Source organism: Chanodichthys erythropterus, chromosome 20 (assembly GCF_024489055.1).
Source record: "Chanodichthys erythropterus isolate Z2021 chromosome 20, ASM2448905v1, whole genome shotgun sequence".
In the NCBI taxonomy this organism is placed as follows: domain Eukaryota; kingdom Metazoa; phylum Chordata; class Actinopteri; order Cypriniformes; family Xenocyprididae; genus Chanodichthys; species Chanodichthys erythropterus.
The window spans coordinates 9,969,227-9,988,981 of NC_090240.1; the positions used below are offsets into that span (position 1 = coordinate 9,969,227).

The window sequence follows — 19,755 nt, forward strand, 5'->3', positions numbered from 1 at the left end:
AGCTTAATCCAGGGGATTAAAATGTATTTCAGACCTAGTGGAGTAATTTACTATTACTATATTACTCCACTAGGTCTGCCTACATACATTTTATTCCCCTGGATCAAGCTACAAACATAATGATCTTAACTTTATTAGTTATTAATTTATTAATTTACTATTAATAGTAAATATGTAAAGTTGCATAAAATGGAAATACTCAAAGTAGGCTAACTACTTTACCTTGGATGTGTAATGGTTGGATTCCACAACTGAGCACATAAAACATAGGTTAAGTCTTAAGAAAATACAACATTTACTGTAGGTGTCATAAAATTTACTGAATTCAATAAATTTTCTATTGCGTTTCTGATTTGGCTGTGAGATTTGCCAATTTAGAACATTTGTTTTAATCGGGTGTGTAAGATGTGATGGATTCATAGTCCAGTTGGCATTTTCACCCCAAAATGGCTGCTGCGCTACTGAAGCGCCACCTTGTGGCTGTTACCCAAAAAGTATCAGAGTTTCACCTCTTGGGTTCTAAACTCTTTGCCTGCAACCTTTAGCCAAAAAAGCGTAATGGCTAGTGCTAATGCTCCGCCTCTGGTAGTACGCAGGGAAGGAGACCAGAGGCTGTTTTCTGAATGGATGTCAATGGATGAGAGGCTTCACTATGCTGATTAAATAGCTTATCATTTAAAGACAGCCTCTTCGCTAATTTTTCAACAACAATACTTTCGTTGGGAACTATATGTAGATTTTAGCTTAATAAAAATTTATTTTTTTTAAGAGAAGGCAGACTAGGGAATGTTGTGACTGATGTCACTGCCATTACACAATAGGCTGAGAGGTGAGCACGTGATTAAGTTAGCCGTTACGCTTTCTCCAATAGTAAAAGATACAGACGCTCTCATCTCCCTATAATATACAATCTCTGTAAAAACTCACCTGCCTGTAGCTTTCTAGTAACCTCTCAGACCTTGATTACCTTGTTTAGGTGTGTTTGATTAGGGTGGAGCAAAACTCTGCAGGACTGTGGCTCTCTAGGATCGATGTTTGCCACCCTGCTATAGACTGAACATGTAATTTAGCATCATAGTTTTCACAAATTCACGTTTTTGTATTTACATGGAGACAAAAACGTGCACTTTGAAACCCGTTTCCAAAAGTTTGCCTTTTCATGTCCCTAAATCGGCAATTTCATGTAAATGAACGGCCAAAATGCATAAAACGTTTTCAGTTTTTAAGTTGAAAATGGTGTTGTATAAATGGCCCATAATTTTGAATAAAGAATGATAAATACTAAGATTATTATAATTTATAATTATAATACATGCAAAATGACTTTCAGGAAAGACTCACCTCGAGAGTCCTTCTTGCTGGGTCTGCTTTTCGGGCTGACAGCTTTTTTCTTACAGGCCTGGATTTGAGATTGTTCTCTCCACTTCTTTAGCTGGAAGTTTATGAATTTCCACATCATCCAGGCTTGGGTCAGGCAGATGGCTGACAGGCATGTCATCCTAAAAGGGAAGAGTTCAGCATTCACAAATATTCAAATTTTGCATTTAACATCAGAATAACAAAAATTTGAACCCTTCCCTCACTCTTAAATCATTCAAGGTATCTTGGAGGACTGTCAAGTCACATCAGCCAACCCTTGGATGCCTCAGGGTTTGGCCCTCTCCTGTTCTCAATATACACAACTATACTGAGACCAGTCATTTGGCCCCATGACTCATGGCATCTGACTTCAAGCTCCATCTGTTGTTTAAGCCTGATGATGCCAATATAATTCTTGTGGACATCTGAGTCCTCCTGATTAAAGAACATAACCTCCACCTCATCCCACCCATTAATTCAACACAACATCAAATTTAAACCTGACCACATTAACACAAGTCAGCCAGAAATTTTGGGGCTGTAGATGATGACCAAACTCAAATTTGAGTCCTACTCTCACTATTAGATGATTCAAGTTCTGATCCTGGAGGACTGTCTAAGTCACATCAGCTAAACCTTGGATGTCTCAGGGTTCAGTGTTTGGCTCTCTTCTATTCTCTCAAAAGTTAGCCAGAATCCATGGAAATCCAAACATATAGGTAATGCAGCTGACCTACCTAACAGTGAGCACATTAAAGTTTCCATCTGCTAAGGAAAATCCCTGATTATCTGTGCGAGACAGGCCGAAACCAAACGTCAAAACAGAAACAGTGAGTGTCAGGAGGCGGGTGATGACAAACAGCAGAGCCCACAGTGTGAACCTAAGAGAGAAACACAGGTCAGGTTATTTTTCTTAACAATTCGAAGAGGGTCTCTGCTGAGTAAGCCCAAGTGTGTGGGGAAAGGAAGTAGGCATTATGTTATAAGAAATTATTATAAGATTATATGACAAGAAAAATGTGGAAATAAGCAGAATGACTTGAGGGCTCAAGATAGGAAGTGAACAAACCCTTTCTGCTTGTTTTCATCACTGAAGTAGAAGAGTCGTGAGGCGTGGAACAGCAGCTCTACCAGGTAATGTGGCACCAGAAGAACTAGACCTAAACGGTGGAGACTGAGAGATGACACACAGGACCACACAAGTTAGATTCACTTTATAAACATTCAAAAGTATAATATCTATAAAACTTATGAATTAACCACTATTACTTCACTCATCTTCCATGTTCTGTGTTGTAAAAACAGAAAACATGTTGATCATTACTAAAACATGTGAATTCATTTTGGTTTCTTATTGTGATAATCTGAATTGGATTGGAGTCGTCTAAATAAACACAGCCTTTGTCTGGGTCCCGTTTTGATGTACAGACTCATTTTCAACATTCTAAAAGGTGATAATTCTCACCATTACAGACATTTTAGAAGACCTGGGGCCTCATGTATAAACATTGCGTACACACAAAAAAGGCACTGAAATGCACATACTCCATTTTCCACGCACATATTGGGATTTAAAAAATTAAACTTACCGTAAATATGTGCACATTGTACGGACATATGCTATATGAAATATGATTTTAAACTGTTTTCCATTTGAACATTTCCATTTCCACATTTAGATTAAACATGCCACTCTCATTAATGTAGTTAAGCACTGAAATTACATGAAATCTTTATCCAGAATTTACAACATTTTTATATGAATTTAAATAGAAATATTTGTAGTGGATGTGCTGCTTTTGAACACTTTTCCTTATTTGTTTTAATGTTATAAATACAGCAAGGATTGCTTGGCGCATGATAATTCCACTTTAAATTGTGTTCTAAATAGCAGAAATTTGTTTTATTTTCACGCTAATAATGATCAATGATGTGCGCTTGACTCCATCTAAGCAGATGGCTTAGCAACATCGACGGTATAATGACAGACACCGAAGGACTTACTTGGTGGTCGAATGGTCCATTGGCCACTTTGAGTAAGTCCGATGACACCGTACTGTACAACCTCTGCTGCATGCAGGTGTGCTGTTGGTGTTGTGCACAGACAGTAGCGTATTGATAACCCCTCTCGTTCGGGGTTCAGACTCAATCTGCCACTTTAATACTAGATTAAAGACGTATCTCTTCAGCCAAGCATTCACATGATGCATCTCACAACCCTCTACTTTGGTTTATCAGATCAAATGCACATGATTATCTTTGGTTAATATTATGAACAGCAACTACGCTAACCATTTTCCATTTGCTTTTGTTTTATCTCAGAATGCCCATTCTGAGTAAACTAGAGAGTACATCAGCTCCAGTTAGATCCAGCCTCTTATGAAGACTTCAGATGACCAACACCTGTGAAGAGACTGCCAAATCCTGCAAGGACTTTAGATGACTCTGGATCACCATGCACCAATGCAAATCTTCCTATATAACCCTAATCATTGATAACATACATTCATTACTTCAATGAGCTCATTGTTTCTGCATTAAATTAATACATTGTTTAAATCAATATACTGATTCATTGTACTCCAATGCTTCCTGAAGCATTGTTTTGAAATCGGCCATCACTTTATAAGTCATTATTTTGTTTTTTTTGGCACACCAAAAATAATCTCGTCGCTTTGTAATATTAATATTGAGCCACTGTACTCACATGAACTGATTTAAATATGTTTTTAGTACCTTTATGGATCTTGAGAAAGGAAATGTCATTGCTCCCTATGCAGGCCTCATGGAGCCATCGGATTTCAACTAAAATATCTTAATTTGTGTTCCGAAGATTAACGAAGGTCTTACGGGTGTGGAACGGCATGATGGTAAGTAATAAATGACAGAATTTTCATTTTTGGGTGAACTAACCCTTTAATAGATTGTTAGCTAACTGTGTGATTTGTACATCTACGTTTGTATATGTATAGTATTTTAGACAATTTTGATTTATATATTCTAAAATCAAGACAAGGATATAGTGAATGACTTTTAGCAATGTAATGTGATGTCACAAATGGCATTATAGTCAATTTTCTTAAAGGGATGGTTGATTATGATTTCACTTTTTAAACTTTAGTTAGTGTCTAATGTTGCTGTTAGAGCATAAACAACATCTGAAAAGTTAAAACGCTCAAAGTTCAACGCAAAGGGAGATATTTTCTTTTAAAGAATTCTCTGTTTGACTACAACAAAAGGCTGGTAGGGACTACAACAAGCTTCTTCCCAGGTTAGTGACATCACTAACCCTAAAGTTTACAAAAACTCTGACCCTGGGAACACACGATAAAGGGGCGGGGCCATGTTGGGCTGCTTTAGAGAAGAGGAAGAGTTGTTGTAGTAGTAGAGTGTTGTTGCCATGCCGTCATTTTACGCCGGACTCCTTCACAAACAAGGGTCAATTCAAAGCTGGATTTGCACAAAAGATTAACATGATGGCACATGCAAGTTAATGAGTTGAATCAACTCCACAGCAACTACAAAAATGTATCCACTAACCATTCAGAAATGTCCAGATGCATTCTAAAAGTTGTAACTGTGAGTCTCTCCATCAGTGTCCAACTCCACACCATAACTGACAATCGTCCTTTTAGCTGCACGAGATTCTTCAGCTTTGTTGTTGTTGAGCAACCGAAGTGTGAGCTGTTAAAGCTCCACCCTCCTTTGAAAAGGGGGCCGGGAGCAGCAGCTCATTTGCATTTAAAGGGACACACAGAAACGGCATGTTTTGCTCACACACAAATAGGGGCAAATTTGACAAGCTATAATAAATGATCTGTGGGGTATTTTGAGCTGAAACTTGACAGATACATTCTGTAAACACCAGAGACTTATATTGCATTTTGTAAAAGCACCATTATTGGTCCCCTTTAATGTCTTGTATCGTTAACATATCATGTGGATGGAACTGTTAATATGGAAATGATATGCAGATGATGTTATACATAATAAAACTAGGTGTTGTAAGCTACAAATATGGTTATTTCAGGGAGAAGACGGGGTGGAGATGCATGTACGTGTAATCTTCTTCTGACTGGGTTTTATAAATGGAATTTTGTGCAGGTTCTGGCATACGCACAGTTTTATGAATCTGAAAACTTTTGTGCATTAAGCAAAATCTGACTCTTAGGATGAAATCTATAGAAAGCTTTATACATGAGGCCCCTGCAAAGCTGCTTAGTCTAAATGACTTCATTTAGCTGTGCAAAACGAATGCTGTAATAAATTCAGCATTTTCACTTCAAAAGGTTGATCTACAGCTGCCGTGTACTTGAACAAGTTTGGGTCTTGGGTTCTATCACCACCCTCATTATAAAAGCAAATTCACCTTGAAATAAGAAAACACTCACTTGAGGACATATGCACCAGTGATGTGAAATATATAAAGGCAAATATAGTAGAGTTGACGTGGAATATCTTCCTAAAAACAAAAATAAACAATTTCAATTTAATTACGCATTACAAAAATCATATTTTATACAAACCTACTTTCAGCTTCAACTGCATATAGCCTGAACTAAGCCTTACCTTTCGTACTTTCTGGAAATACAGTTCAGGAAGAGCATGGAACCAGTAGGCAATCTGACAGATGTAGAAAAACTTCACTTGGAAACTAAAGGACAGAAAGAGGATTGTACATCAGCATGTGAGCCTAGATGGTGCACATAATGTGTCAAATATTTACACATTCTAAGACAAATAGATTACAATCTAAACTGAAATCATAGAGCACATGTAAGACAGCATAACACTAATATGATCACCATGCCATCAGAAAACAAAGCAAAATGTTTGTCTAAATGGGATTCAAACAGTTGTTCATTGTTTTTGGATAGTTAAATTACAGGGAATTTAAGATCCTGCAATAATATAAAATGGACAATGATGTGCACAATGTATTTAATAAACTACAAAAGCACTACAGATCTGCCAGATGTGTTTCTCTGGGCAAGTCATGCATTAAATAAAATGATCAAAGAACAAGAACAATCCTGTCATACCACAATATATCTTCATAATATATTATATCTTTTAATAAAGCAGATGAGAAATGTTTTTCTGAATTGTGTATACGAATTAACTGAGGCTGAACATTTTAAAAGAAAACGTTGTTCACTGTAACAATTTGACATGGCATTATGTAAGACTTGGACTTAACAGATAAAAAACCACTAACATTACAGGATTACTTAAGAAATGATCACTATTACTATTGTGCATACTTAGGGTTAGTGATTTGAATGAACACTTAACCAAAAGTACAGGTGCTGGTCATTAAATTAGAATATCATCAAAAAGTTGATTTATTTCACTAATTCCATTCAAAAAGTGACACTTGTATATTATATTCATTCATTACACACAGACTGATATATTTCATATGTTTATTTCTTTTAATTTTGATGATTATAACTGACAACTAAGGAAAATCCCAAATTCAGTATCTCAGAAAATTAGAATATTACTTAAGACCAAAGAAAGGATTTTTAGAAATCTTGGCCAACTAAAAAGTATGAACATGAAAAGTATGAGCATGAGCATGTACAGCACTCAATACTTAGTTGGGGCTCCTTTTGCCTGAATTACTGCAACAATGCGGCGTGGCATGGAGTCGATCAGTCTGTGGCACTGCTCAGGTGTTATGAGAGCCCAGGTTGCTCTGATAGTGGCCTTCAGCTCTTCTGCATTGTTGGGTCTGGCATATCACGTCTTCCTCTTCAAAATGCCCCATAGATTTTCTATGGGGTTAAGGTCAGGCAAGTTTGCTAGCCAATTAAGAACAGGGATACCATGGTCCTTAAGCCAGGTACTGGTAGCTTTGGCACTGTGTGCAGGTGCCAAGACCTGTTGGAAAATGAAATCTGCATCTCCATGTAGTGCTCTAAATATTCCTGGTATACGGCTGCGTTGACCTTGGACCTCAGAAGTGGACCACAGTGGACCAACACCAGCAGATGACATGGCACCCCAAACCATCACTGACTGTGGAAACTTTACACTGGACCTCAAGCAACGTGGATTGTGTGCCTCTCCTCTCTTCCTCCAGACTCTGGGACCCTGATTTCCAAAGGAAATGCAAAATTTACTTTCATCAGAGAACAACTTTGGACCACTCAGCAGCAGTCCAGTCCTTTTTGTCTTTAGCCCAGGCGAGATGCTTGTGGCACTGTCTGTTGTTAGTGGCTTGACACAAGGAATGCGACAGCTGAAACCCATGTCTTGCATACGTCTGTGCGTAGTGGTTCTTGAAGCACTGACTCCAGCTGCAGTCCACTCTTTGTCAAGTCAGCTGTCTTCCCCATGATTGTGTAGCCTACAGAACTAGACTGAGAGACCATTTAAAGGCCTTTGCAGGTGTTTTGAGTTAATTAGCTGATTAGAGTGTGGCACCAGGTGTCTTCAATATTGAACCTTTTCACAATATTCTAATTTTCTGAGATACTGAATTTGGGATTTTCCTTAGTTGTCAGATATAATCATCAAAATTAAAAGAAATAAACATATGAAATATATCAGTCTGTGTGTAATGAATGAATATAATATACAAGTGTCACTTTTTGAATGGAATTAGTGAAATAAATAAACTTTTTGATGATATTCTAATTATATGACCAGCACCTGTATCACATTTAGGCACACAACTCAAGTCCTGCACTGTCTGTATTAGATATGAATGATACCTCAAATCATGTGGCTTATTGAGGCCAGAGGAGTAATTACTTTTATAAGCAATTGGATACATTTTTTATGGCTGTTAGAATGAAGCTGTCACATAATTCTACACTCACGCCATGTGAATATGAGGATAACCTTCCCAAAGAAAAGTTGGATTTGTCACAAATTCCTCCTGTTGACAGAAAACAACAGTCAGTTAGTCTGTGTGCAAATGAGGGAAGGAGAAATTTGAGACATCATGTACAGATCTCTTACATTGGTGAGGATGCTGCAGCCCCAGACAAAGGAGAACAAGTAGAAGGTGGCCAGCTGTCCCGACTCATTGAACTTGCTGTGTTTTGTTTTGGACAAGTGTAGTCGACGATTGATTTTCTATGGAAAAGGAATCAGGTTACTGCTTTGAAAGTTTGTACATATGCCATTCAAATTTGTTACAAGAATCTTTGTTAAATAAAATAAGTCAAATCACTGACAAAATCACAATATTTCAGCACAGAATATATAAATGTGTACAACATTCTTTGCCTCCACGTCATGCATTAAAATTGTGTAATGCACACCTACACATGGATTATGCCTTACATATAGTACTTAGACATGTTATAATGTCACCAAAAAAAAAAAAAAGTATGACAACATCCAGTATGCTCTACGTGGAGATCTGATCTTACCAGGGCTTGACATTAACTTTTTTGCTCAACAGCCACTGTGGCTAGTGGTTTTCCAAAGTTAATAGCTACTCAGCATTTTCACTGGCCATGATTTTGACATTGATTCCATAGGCAAAAATTGCCATATACATTTTTCTAATATTCTCTCATAATTTGGCAGCAGGTATATTAGTTTGCTGTTACTTTAAGACCTGGTGCACGGATCCATTATACTGTTACACATGTTTTCTTTCTCAACTGTTTACGTTCACTTAAAACATAACTGACTGTTTACGTGAATACTCACCAAGACCAGCATTTTGGCATTATTTTGCGTGTATTTGTCTAAGCGCAATAAGCAGCGAAAAAGAACTAAATTTAGTACTGAGAGACGGCTTTATGTTTGCGCATTTTGGTTGTGAGCACAAAATATGCGAGAATGAGTAAAATTATGCACAATCCCTCACCGAAATTCAAGCTCTGTAACATCAACAATATTGATCAGAAGCAAATAAAACAAGTGAGTGAGGTGAGGCAGGTTTGTGTGTCAATTCGCTGTTGGAGAGATGAGAGAGCGAGAAAGCGCAACTAGTATTGTGCATCTATTCTGCGGAAAATGAGTATTGGAAGCGTTTCAGTTATTTCAGTATCGATATGTATTGAAAAATCTTTTTGACAACACTTCATTGCACTTAGTTTATTCTTTCAGATGCTTATTTGTAACACTACAATTGAAAAATGTATATATTATATATAAAATTCAACCCACCAAAGTGGCTAGTAGGAGTGACTACTGACTGCTGAAATCCACCCACATTTGGCGGGTGTTAATGTCAAGCCCTGGATCTCACCACACATTGAGTCTGTCTGGGATTACAAGAAGAAAAAACTAAAACAGACTAAATCCAGAAGAAATGGTGCCCACATTCTTCGTGAGAATAGCTTTTATTTATCAATTAACTTAACTTAACTATGAACTAAATCAAATCAATATTTGGTGTGACCACCCTTTACATTTAAAAGAGCTTTTGTCCTTAGGTACATTTGTACAGTTTTTCAGGTAGCTTTGCAGGTAGGTTTTCTTTAAGCGTCTTGGAGACGTTGCCGCAATTCTTCTAGATTTAGTCCGTCTCAATTTTCTTCTGTTTCTTCATGTAATCACAGACAGACTCGATGATGGTGAGATCAGATCTTTGTGTGGAGCATACCGACTGTTGTCAGACTCATTGTACATAAAAAAAAAAATCTCACTGGATTAATTCAATTATTGATATTTCCTGCTGACACACTACAGCAAAAGATATAAATAACTGGCTTAATTATTTTTTTTTTTTTTGGTGAAAATACTAACGTGCTAAAGACATTTGCACAGTACTGTACATGCATATACATAAACCACCATTCAAAAGTGTTTTTTTTTTTTTTTTTAAAGATATTAATACTTTTATTCAGCAAGGACAGTATTTTGCATTTTTAAAAGTGAATAAATTTTTTTTTTATTAGAAATTCCATTATAAGTTATTCCATTATACACAATCTTAAAGCTGCAGTCCGCAATTTTTGGCCCTCTACCGGTTAATAAACAGAACTGCACGCGTCTTGCGGAAGAACATTGTAGCCGGAGCTACTTTTCTCCGTGTATGTCTATGGCGAGTCACACAGTTACTGTAATACTCTGCAGCGGGTCCTACCAGTCCGGTCTGAAATAGTCAGAATATAAACACTTATTATAAGTTTACCATAATGGTTCAGGGTAAGAAAAAAAACACGGTTTGGAAAATGGATTCATGTTGTATATTCTCATTATATAATTTTTGTACATTTTTAACATAAAAAAGTTGTGGACAGCAGCTTTAAATATTTCCCTTTTTTCACAGGCTGAAAGTACACAGAATATATGGCATTACTCACGTCGAGTATGTACTCTTGAATCAGGGCATGAAGAATTATGGCAATGAGCAGGTAAAAGAACACAGTTGCAATGTCCTTGGGACCGTACTTATAGTAGTTCAAAGGTTCAGGCTTGTCCTCTGCATCTGAATAAAACCAAGAATCCACAATGAAAGTGTGCCAATTTAAAACTCCACATCTCTGCACATTAATATGCACTTATTAGGGGTCCAACCAGTGCAGCTCATTTAGAGATGCTTTTCACTAATTGTCTCAGCTAGAGAATTTGCAAGACCTGTGATGTCCCAGCATTTCATCTCATCACACCCAATGACATTTCACTGGATAAAGCCACCTGGTTGAGTGGTGAAATGTCATGAGTGGGAGAAAAACATTCAGTTGACTAGAATAACTACGTATTGTCCGTAGACTCACAAAATTACAAAAATCACTTTATTTATAAAAAAATCTATATATTACACACACACACACACACACACACACACACACACACACACACACACACACACACACACACACACACACACACACACACACACACACACAATAATATACAATGTATATTAGTCAATAAAAGATCACATTTGCAAAGCTTTTCATATTTTAGCAGTCAGTAATTTCATTTGTGAATGGCCACTAAATAACTTTTACTGGCCATTAGATGGCACTATAATGAGTGAATTTAGTCTTTCACATTTCCGTACATTTACACAACAACAATGTACTAAAACCTATGTTGAGCTCAAAATTAAGAGTTTCAACCCATGTACAGTGTGCAAACTGAACAAAGAAGAAGCATTGACTTGTACCTGGACACAGACACACACAAGATTGTTTTATTTGTATATTAGCCTACATTATTAAATATATTATTATTTGTGTGTAAGTTTTATTTTACAATGCCTTATGTACAGCAGGGTAATTATTGTAATTGAAACAAAAAAAATTAAAAAAATAAAATCTAAAAGCTTATTTTTTCAGCTAGTTGCCATTTTCCATTTTTATTCAGATCAACTTGGAGTAAAAAAAAAAAAAAAAAACTAAAATAAAAATGAATGAAAACTATATAGACATACTTAACAAATTAACTGAAAAAAAAATTAAAATGAATATTCAGGAGTACACGCAGCACAGACTGCCCAAATACTTAATTAGATCGCTGTCTTTTGCTGTTTTATAAAGGCACATAGCTATAATCACGGTTTCGAGTTTAGTTTGTTGGCAAAATACAATGTTAGAGACCTTTTATGTTAGGCTATACATTTTAAATTTTCGGTTCATTGTGAAACAGTGGCGGCACAGGGTCATTAATGGGAAACACCGAATGAATGTTTAGCTGACAAATGTGCTAAAGTTTAGTAATATTATAACATAACAAAAGCCCTTTAACCAGACCGAAAGAGAATCTGAGTTCTTTGCCTGCAACTGCATTTGCGGCTTGAGCCCCAGAAGCCACCCTCCTCGCTCCACCTGATAACGGTATTGTTTTCAAAAGCTTGTATTTTTAGGTCCCAAAATGCCATTGTCATGTAAATGCCAAAAGAAAAGTTTTCTGTTTTTAGTTGAAAATGGTGTTATGTAAACAGCCCCTTATACCTCAGGTAGAGGTCTTCTCGGGTACCCGATATCTGTATCAGACCTATATCACTTCTTACCTGAAACTGAGATGCATAAATTAAAGTGCCCCTATTATGCTTTTTCGAATATTCCCGCTACAGCGTGTTTATAGCTGCTTGTGAATGTAAAAGTTCTGCAACGTTTTAAAGATTAAAGTGCATGACAAATAAAGCAATTCTCACTAATGTAATGTATCTACGCAGGATTTCGCATAATGCCAGTCTTCATTGGCTGCCCCTGAACAATATCTACTTGTACTTCAAACTCTGTAGTTGTAGCTGTGACTGGAGGAGTTTGGTTCATCTTGTAGACATGTTGAGATGATGCTGTTTTCTGCTGCCAAAGCGAATCCACTTTGATGCATTTCCAAAGGATGAGACTCACGCTGGAATTGATACGGTAAAACTGATGCCATCGTTATCACTGTATCAAGTGCTGAGGAAGATCTGGAGCTGAACCAATCACAACAGACTGGGCAGTCTTACCAACCATAGCAGAGGAAGCTCTCGGAAAGGAGGGGTTTAGAGAGACTGAATCCTTTATTGAACCATTTCAGACACTGAGAGAAAAGAAGTGATGCTGTAATGTATATTATGAGAAAATTAAAAGTGTTTTTGACCCTGGATGCATGTAAACGTATTGTAGGAGACCTCCAAAAAAATAATGAACCATTAAAATAGCATAATAGGGGTGATTTAATTTTTTAAAAAAGAAGAAGAAAAAAAACAAAACAAAAAAACGCCCAATTAAGAGTCCGACCCAAAGGCAAATGTGAAAGACAGCGACATTTGCTCAGTCTCCAGCCCTGCACGCCATTGAAGAGTGTTGACTTTTACAGCCAGGTAGGCTCATGACACGGACCAAAATCAGAGACCACAAATAAGAAACACCACAGCAGGTTTTATAAAAGTTTTTAAATGGCAGGTTTTTAAAACACTTCGGGGCAATTTCCCGGACAGAGGTTACGCCAAGTCCTAGAATAAAATGGCCCTTTAAACCAGATTAACAGAAATCTGCTTTCTCTGTCATGGATTAAAATAGTCCTAGACTTAGTATAGTCCAGAGTTTAATAATCTGATTTCCTGGAGGAAGACTAGAGCTACTCCAGGACTAAATTGAGGCTTAAATTAAACCTACCAGGAGGCAGGTTTAACTTCAGATTAATGATGTGTTTCAAAGAAGACACATGTATTACTTGGATATATATCAATATTGATATACTGCGCAAAAGTCTTAGGCACGTCAGTATTTTCACCCCCCAAAAAGGTTTTAAGCCAGTTATTTATATATTTTGCTGTAGTGTGTCAATAGGAAATATCCGTTCACTTTTCCAAACATTCATTTTGCCATTAATTGTAATAATCCAATGAGATTTTTGAATACACAATAAGACTGATAACAGCCGGTGCTCCACGTGGAGATCAGAGCTCACCATCATCAAATCCGTCTGTGATTACATGAAGAAACATATGAAACTGAGACAAATCAAATCTGGAAGAACTGTGGCCGTGTCTCCAAGAGATTTTGAGAAACAATTGATGGTGAGATCAGATCACTGTGTGGAGCACCGGCTGTTGTCAGACTCCTTGTGTATTCAAAAATCTCACTGGATTATTACAATTAATGGCAAAATGAATGTTTGGAAATGTGAACGGATATTTCCTATCGACGCACTACAGCAAAAGATATAAATAACTGGCTCAAAACCTTTTTTGGGGGGTGAAAATACTGACGTGCCTAAGACTTTTGCACAGTACTGTACATACATATATATAATATATATATATATTTTTTTTGGTGCTGTTCACTTTATTTAAACAATTTATGTTGATTTAACACCATTGTTTCTGGTTCAAATGTGATTGCTTCATGTTAAATTGACTTGGTTACTAGAACTTGATGCTTTCATTTTGAAATAAGGTTTCAGTAGAGTAACCCAATCAAACAGGACTTTCACTTCCCATCATGCTTTGCACCGGGCTGAATTGGGAGAGTAAATGTTGAAAAAGTGTTATTTTATGCTTCTTTTTTTTTAGAAAGATGAGAATATGGAGAGACTTCTTACTGTTTAATGTTTTATTATGTAAAAGTTTGTGTTATGTTTGTGTTTTTTGGAGATTACCATTGTGGTGAAGTGTAGAGCATGCTTGGTTTGAGGACCTGCTAACAAGAATAGTTTTTTTTTTGGTATGTAATGAAGCAACTGCTATGATAGTGCTTTGGATCAAACCAGTATCATTTTTAGACTGCCACCAATTATCACAAGTGTAAATAGTTTAGTTTAGTTTGTTGCTAAAGGACAAAACAAAAGCATTAATAATATATGATTATTATATATATATATATATATATATATATATTTCATCTATTTAAAAAGAATTTATTACAAACAGATTTCCAGGCATTTCTTTTTTTTCACAGCTGATGTATTTTGCTTGCTTTAAAATAAATGTCTCTTGTTTAGTTAAGTTTTTATATTGGAGTCTTTTTTTCTGCCAGTTTTCCTTGGATTTGCTTCTAGGTTCAATGCAATTTTAAGTTTTTCTTGGTTCATTCCATGTTTTACAGGCAACCTCTCTCATGCCAATTCAGATTTGCACAGTTGGTTTTAAATTAATCTGGTTTATTTTGATTCAAGACTCCATAGTCCAGGTTTTAGTAATCTATACTTAATCTGTGTTTCAGAAAGCCATTTTTTAAACAACGATTCACTATTCTGGATTAAGGCCTATCCTGGCTTAATTTAAACCCTGTCCGTGAAACCGCCCCTTCATGTTTTCATGTTGCCAAAAGCCAGATAATGTAGCTTGTCAAAAATGTGGGAGATCGGATTTTTAAAGAAAGTTTTTAGAATATTATAGAATGTTTTAATGTAGCTTGTCAAAAATGTGGGAGAATATGTTTTCTGTGGATTTTCCATGATGTTTTGTTTGAGAAAAAGCATGAAACTATAATGTTATGATTTCATTTGTTAATTTGGTTTAGTTGCCATCAACTACATTTAGATGGTATTCTGTAATCAAAATCTGGCAAAATAGTTTTTCTGCTGAGGTGAGCAATTCCAAGTAGATAAACCACTCACAAGGTTGTTGCACCTCAAATGACAAGGAAATGTATGTTAATATTAATAAATTGTATTGAAGTAGTATAGAGCAGCACGATTCATCGTTAAAAGATCTCGATCTTGATCCAAACACCCATGCAATCTCATTCCTAAATGGCAATTTTTTCACAATTTCTACAAGCGGGTGTGGGCAGTAACGATCAGAAATTCAGCGGGATCGGGATTAAGAAAACAGTCCTGCACAGGGCTCTACTTCAAATAACGATCATTACATTGTTCCGCTACCAGGCAACAAATGACTGTTAAAAAAACGTATTCGTCATTGAATCATTCATTCAAGAGATTCATTTAAAAATGATTCATCCAGTAATGAAAAAAGTATTTATGAATAATTCGTTCAAACAGACTTTTTTTTTTTTAAATAATTCATTCTTAATTAAACATTTTTAAATAGACTGCAGCAATTAATACTTTGTCAGAACCTCTGGTAAGCTGCATGTTATTTTGGGTTGCACTTTATTTTACAGTAAGTGCACTTTTAATGTACTTAAAGTGTACTTACCCACAAAAGTAAAAGTAAAAGTAAAATAATATAAGGTAACTAATTGGGTTACGTTAAGGTTTAGGGGTAGGTTCAGAGTTAGTACCTAGTTATTACCCAGTTACAGTATGTTCACAATTGTATGATTAATAGTATGTTCATGTGAAACAGGACTGTAAAACAAAGGGCTACCTTCTTTTGTTTAGTTGTCATTTCAGAATCGTGATCTCTATTTGGGAAGGAAAAAAAAAAAAAAAAAAAAATCACAATTCTCAATTTATCCAGAAAGAATCGTGCAGCTCTACAGTAGTGGTGCAGTATTGCAGAGCGTAGTTTATATGCATCATGTTGCTGCTGCAAGTACCAGTGTTCAGGAGGGTTTGGAATTTATGCATTGAAGCACAGACTGACAGAAAAGAGAGAGAAGGGGCATAATAACACTGTCATAAAATTAATTAATGTACATTTGTTTTAAATAATAAAATATTGTTAAACCAAGTAATGTAAAGTTGGCATATTTTAAAAGAATTCGGGTCTTTTCAGGTCCATACGGTAAAAAAACGTATTTAAAATGACCCGAAACCCAAAGCTACTAGTAACACACTTGACCCGTGTCCGAGTTTTGAACCTGAACCCGCTCTGGTCTAGGGTTGGACTCAGATCAGAGTGGGCCTGTGAAGACCTCTAATCTCAGGACCTCCGAGTTGATTGATTCCTCTGAATCCTTCAGTCTCACAGGAAAATTGTTCAACCACATCCATTTTATGGAAAAACAACTGAGTCTGTCACTTAAATTTGCCAATTGTTGTCACATGTATTTTAGCTTGGACCCGGATGACTGCACCTTGCAGTTAAATTTATGCTTTAGTATTAGCATTATTGAAAGATCTAGGCCGTACCTGTATCCAAGCTTTGTGTGACATTATACTGGACTGTGATGAACATGATGGCAAACTTTGCTGTCACCTGCAATAAAACAAAACATATATGAATACATAAACATATACACAAACATATTGCAACAAAGTTGCAAAAGCCACAACTTTAACAGCCCCATATAAAATATTTCCTGCCATTCCAGTACAAACTACACCAACATTACTACAGAATCTGAAATTGGATTTTTAAATAAAGTTTTTAAAATATAGAATATTATATAATATGTTTTAATGTTGCCAGAAGCCAGATAATGTAGCTTGTCAAAAATGTGGGAGACTATGTTTTCTGCGGATTTTCCATAGTGTTTTGTTTGAGAGAAAGCATGGAAATATAATGTTACGATTTCATTTTTATTAATCTGGTTTAGTTGCCATCAACTACATTTAGATGGTATTCTATGGAGTTAACATTGTGCCATAATTAAACAAACAAATCCAGCATTTTGCAAACAAACACAATGTGCTTTGCAAAGGAAAACTCGACTCACAAACAAACAAAAAGTGATGTGCAAATACAAAGGTCAGTTTGAACGTATAGAGCTGCATGATTCAACATTAAAAGATCTCGATCTTTTATTACTACTGTTATTATTATTATTAATATTATTGTTGCTGTCATCACAAAATACTATCACCATCTTTAATATTAGTATTACTATTGTTATTATTATTATTATTGATATAAATGTTATTATTATTATTCTCATTATTATTATTGATGTTACTATTGCCGTCAACACAAAATATTATCATCATCACCATCTTTAGTATTACTATTGTTATTATTATCCCTGTTATTACTGTTATCATTATTACTGATATTACTGTTGCCGTCATCACAAAATGTTATCATCACCATCTTTAGTATTAGTATCACTATTGTTGTTGTTATTAATGTTATTATTATTGATAATACTATTGCATCAACACAAATTATTATCATCACCATCTTTAGTATTACTATCGTTATTATTAGTTATTACTGTTATTATTATTATTGATATTACTGTTGCCATCATCACAAAATATTTTATCATTATTATTATACATGCTATTACTACTTAGATACTTCTGCTACTATCCATTTGTCATTTCTGCTTATTTTTCGCTGCTGTTACTATCATTGCTGTTTTATTGTTGTTTTTGTGTTTTGTGTTCACCTTATGTTGTATGTTTTGTACTTCTAATAATTATTTTTTATTTTTTTGCCATTGAATCATTCATTCAAGAGATTAATTTAAAAATGATTCATCCAGTAATGAAACAAGCATTTATGAATAATTTGTTCAAACAGACTTTTTTTTTTTTTTTTTTTTTTTAATAATTCATTCAAATTAATTAAACGTTTTTAAATAGACTGCAGCAATTAATACTTTGTCAGAACCTCTGGCAAGTTGCACCTCAGCGGAAAAACGATTTTGCCAGATTTTGATTACAGAATACAATCTAAATGTAGTTGATGGCAACTAAACCAAATTAACAAATGAAATCATAACATTATAGTTTCATGCTTTTTCTCAAACAAAACATCATGGAAAATCCACAGAAAACATACTCTCCCACATTTTTGACAAGCTACATTAAAACATTCTATAATATTCTAAAAACTTTCTTTAAAAATCCGATCTCTGATTCTGTACTAATATTGCTGTAGTTTGTACTGGAATGGCAGGAAATATTTGATATGGGGCTGTTAAAGTTGTGGCTTTTGCAACTTTGTTGCAATATGTTTGTGTATATGTTTATATAATATAACATTTTAGAATATAGTTATGACAAGGAAGTTTAAATTGAGAGGAAGTTGAGAATATTTAACACGTCATATATATATTTTTTTGTTTCTTCCATTTGAGAGTCAGACAGTATCACTGTAATGAGGAAGCACAGTTAAAAGCATGTGATCAAGTGCTTTTATGCTTTCGTTATCTTAAGTATTTGATTTTAGATCATTCAGCATGTGTAGTGCTGATATTTAACTAAAATATTAAAATAACATTTGACTTGTTGCAGCACTGGCATCCAGTGGTATGTGGACACCTACTTCTAATGAAACAATTATATTAAGATTTGTCACTGGAATTACTGAAAAATCCAACCCACTAGTTAATTGCCCATTTAACTTATTAAAACAGATTCCACTATTGCATATTTAGATAACATAATACGATGATCATGTTACTATACAAGTATAAATTTATCATGATATGATATATCATAAAGGTTTGATAAGAAATAACTTCGAACGTGATGACTATGTTGAGTTTAATATTATTGTACAATAAACAACCTCAAACATGCTCTTCTTAATATTATTCAACAACAACCTCAAGAATTATCATGCTGTTGTTATGAGTTTTATAGTAAATAACCTCAAAGATGATGGTCATATCATATGACATAGATTTAATACTGATCAAAACAGGTTATGATATTTAAAAAAAAATAGCTCAGACGTGATCATGTTATGATATGTGTTTAATAGGAAATGATAACCTCAAACATGTCGGTCATGATATATGATATAGATTTCATACTGACTTAATTTGAATATGTTGTGATATGAGTTTAAAAGGAAACTATAACCTCAAACATGAGTCCCAGGAGGATGATCATGGCCACACACGACACCATATCCGCGTGATTCTGGATGACAAACTCGTGGCTCAGCACAGGCGGACTCTTGTTCTTCTTGCGGAAGCCCATCGCTCTTCTTTCACAGAGAATAAACACTCCTGATTACTGCAGAGACGATCAGGTGAACCAGATCGCGGGTAAATTCACACTATTCAGTCATGAAAGCCCCACCACATTCACACCCGCTTACGATGTGTGCCGGAAGCTGTGAGGTATTCGACTCAGAGCGAAGGTGTTGCTGTAAAAGTCTAAAACATTTTTATTTTATTTATTTATTTATTTTAATTGAGAAAATAGCAGTTGGATACAATTTTAATACGTCGT

General features: G+C 35.3%; 1 protein-coding gene across 3 annotated transcripts in view; it reads right to left on the reverse strand.

The window, feature by feature from the left end:
- Window positions 1-19,655, reverse strand: part of zgc:113278 (Translocating chain-associated membrane protein 1-like 1-like) — a 43,104-nt gene extending 23,449 nt beyond the window's left edge. For 2 of the 3 annotated variants that reach the window (XM_067372257.1, XM_067372258.1), the window contains exons 1-10: window positions 19,381-19,655; window positions 16,759-16,825; window positions 10,638-10,762; window positions 8,332-8,448; window positions 8,190-8,248; window positions 5,929-6,013; window positions 5,751-5,821; window positions 2,429-2,533; window positions 2,097-2,240; window positions 1,342-1,499 (exon numbers count right to left, since the gene is read on the reverse strand). In XM_067372257.1, coding sequence (XP_067228358.1) covers window positions 1,342-1,499; window positions 2,097-2,240; window positions 2,429-2,533; window positions 5,751-5,821; window positions 5,929-6,013; window positions 8,190-8,248; window positions 8,332-8,448; window positions 10,638-10,762; window positions 16,759-16,825; window positions 19,381-19,500 — 1,051 coding nt within the window. In that variant the 5' untranslated portion in view covers window positions 19,501-19,655. The remainder of the gene's footprint in view (window positions 1-1,341; window positions 1,500-2,096; window positions 2,241-2,428; window positions 2,534-5,750; window positions 5,822-5,928; window positions 6,014-8,189; window positions 8,249-8,331; window positions 8,449-10,637; window positions 10,763-16,758; window positions 16,826-19,380) is intronic. The other variant, XM_067372259.1, reaches the window with a different exon arrangement.
- Between the last annotated feature and the right edge of the window lie 100 nt (window positions 19,656-19,755).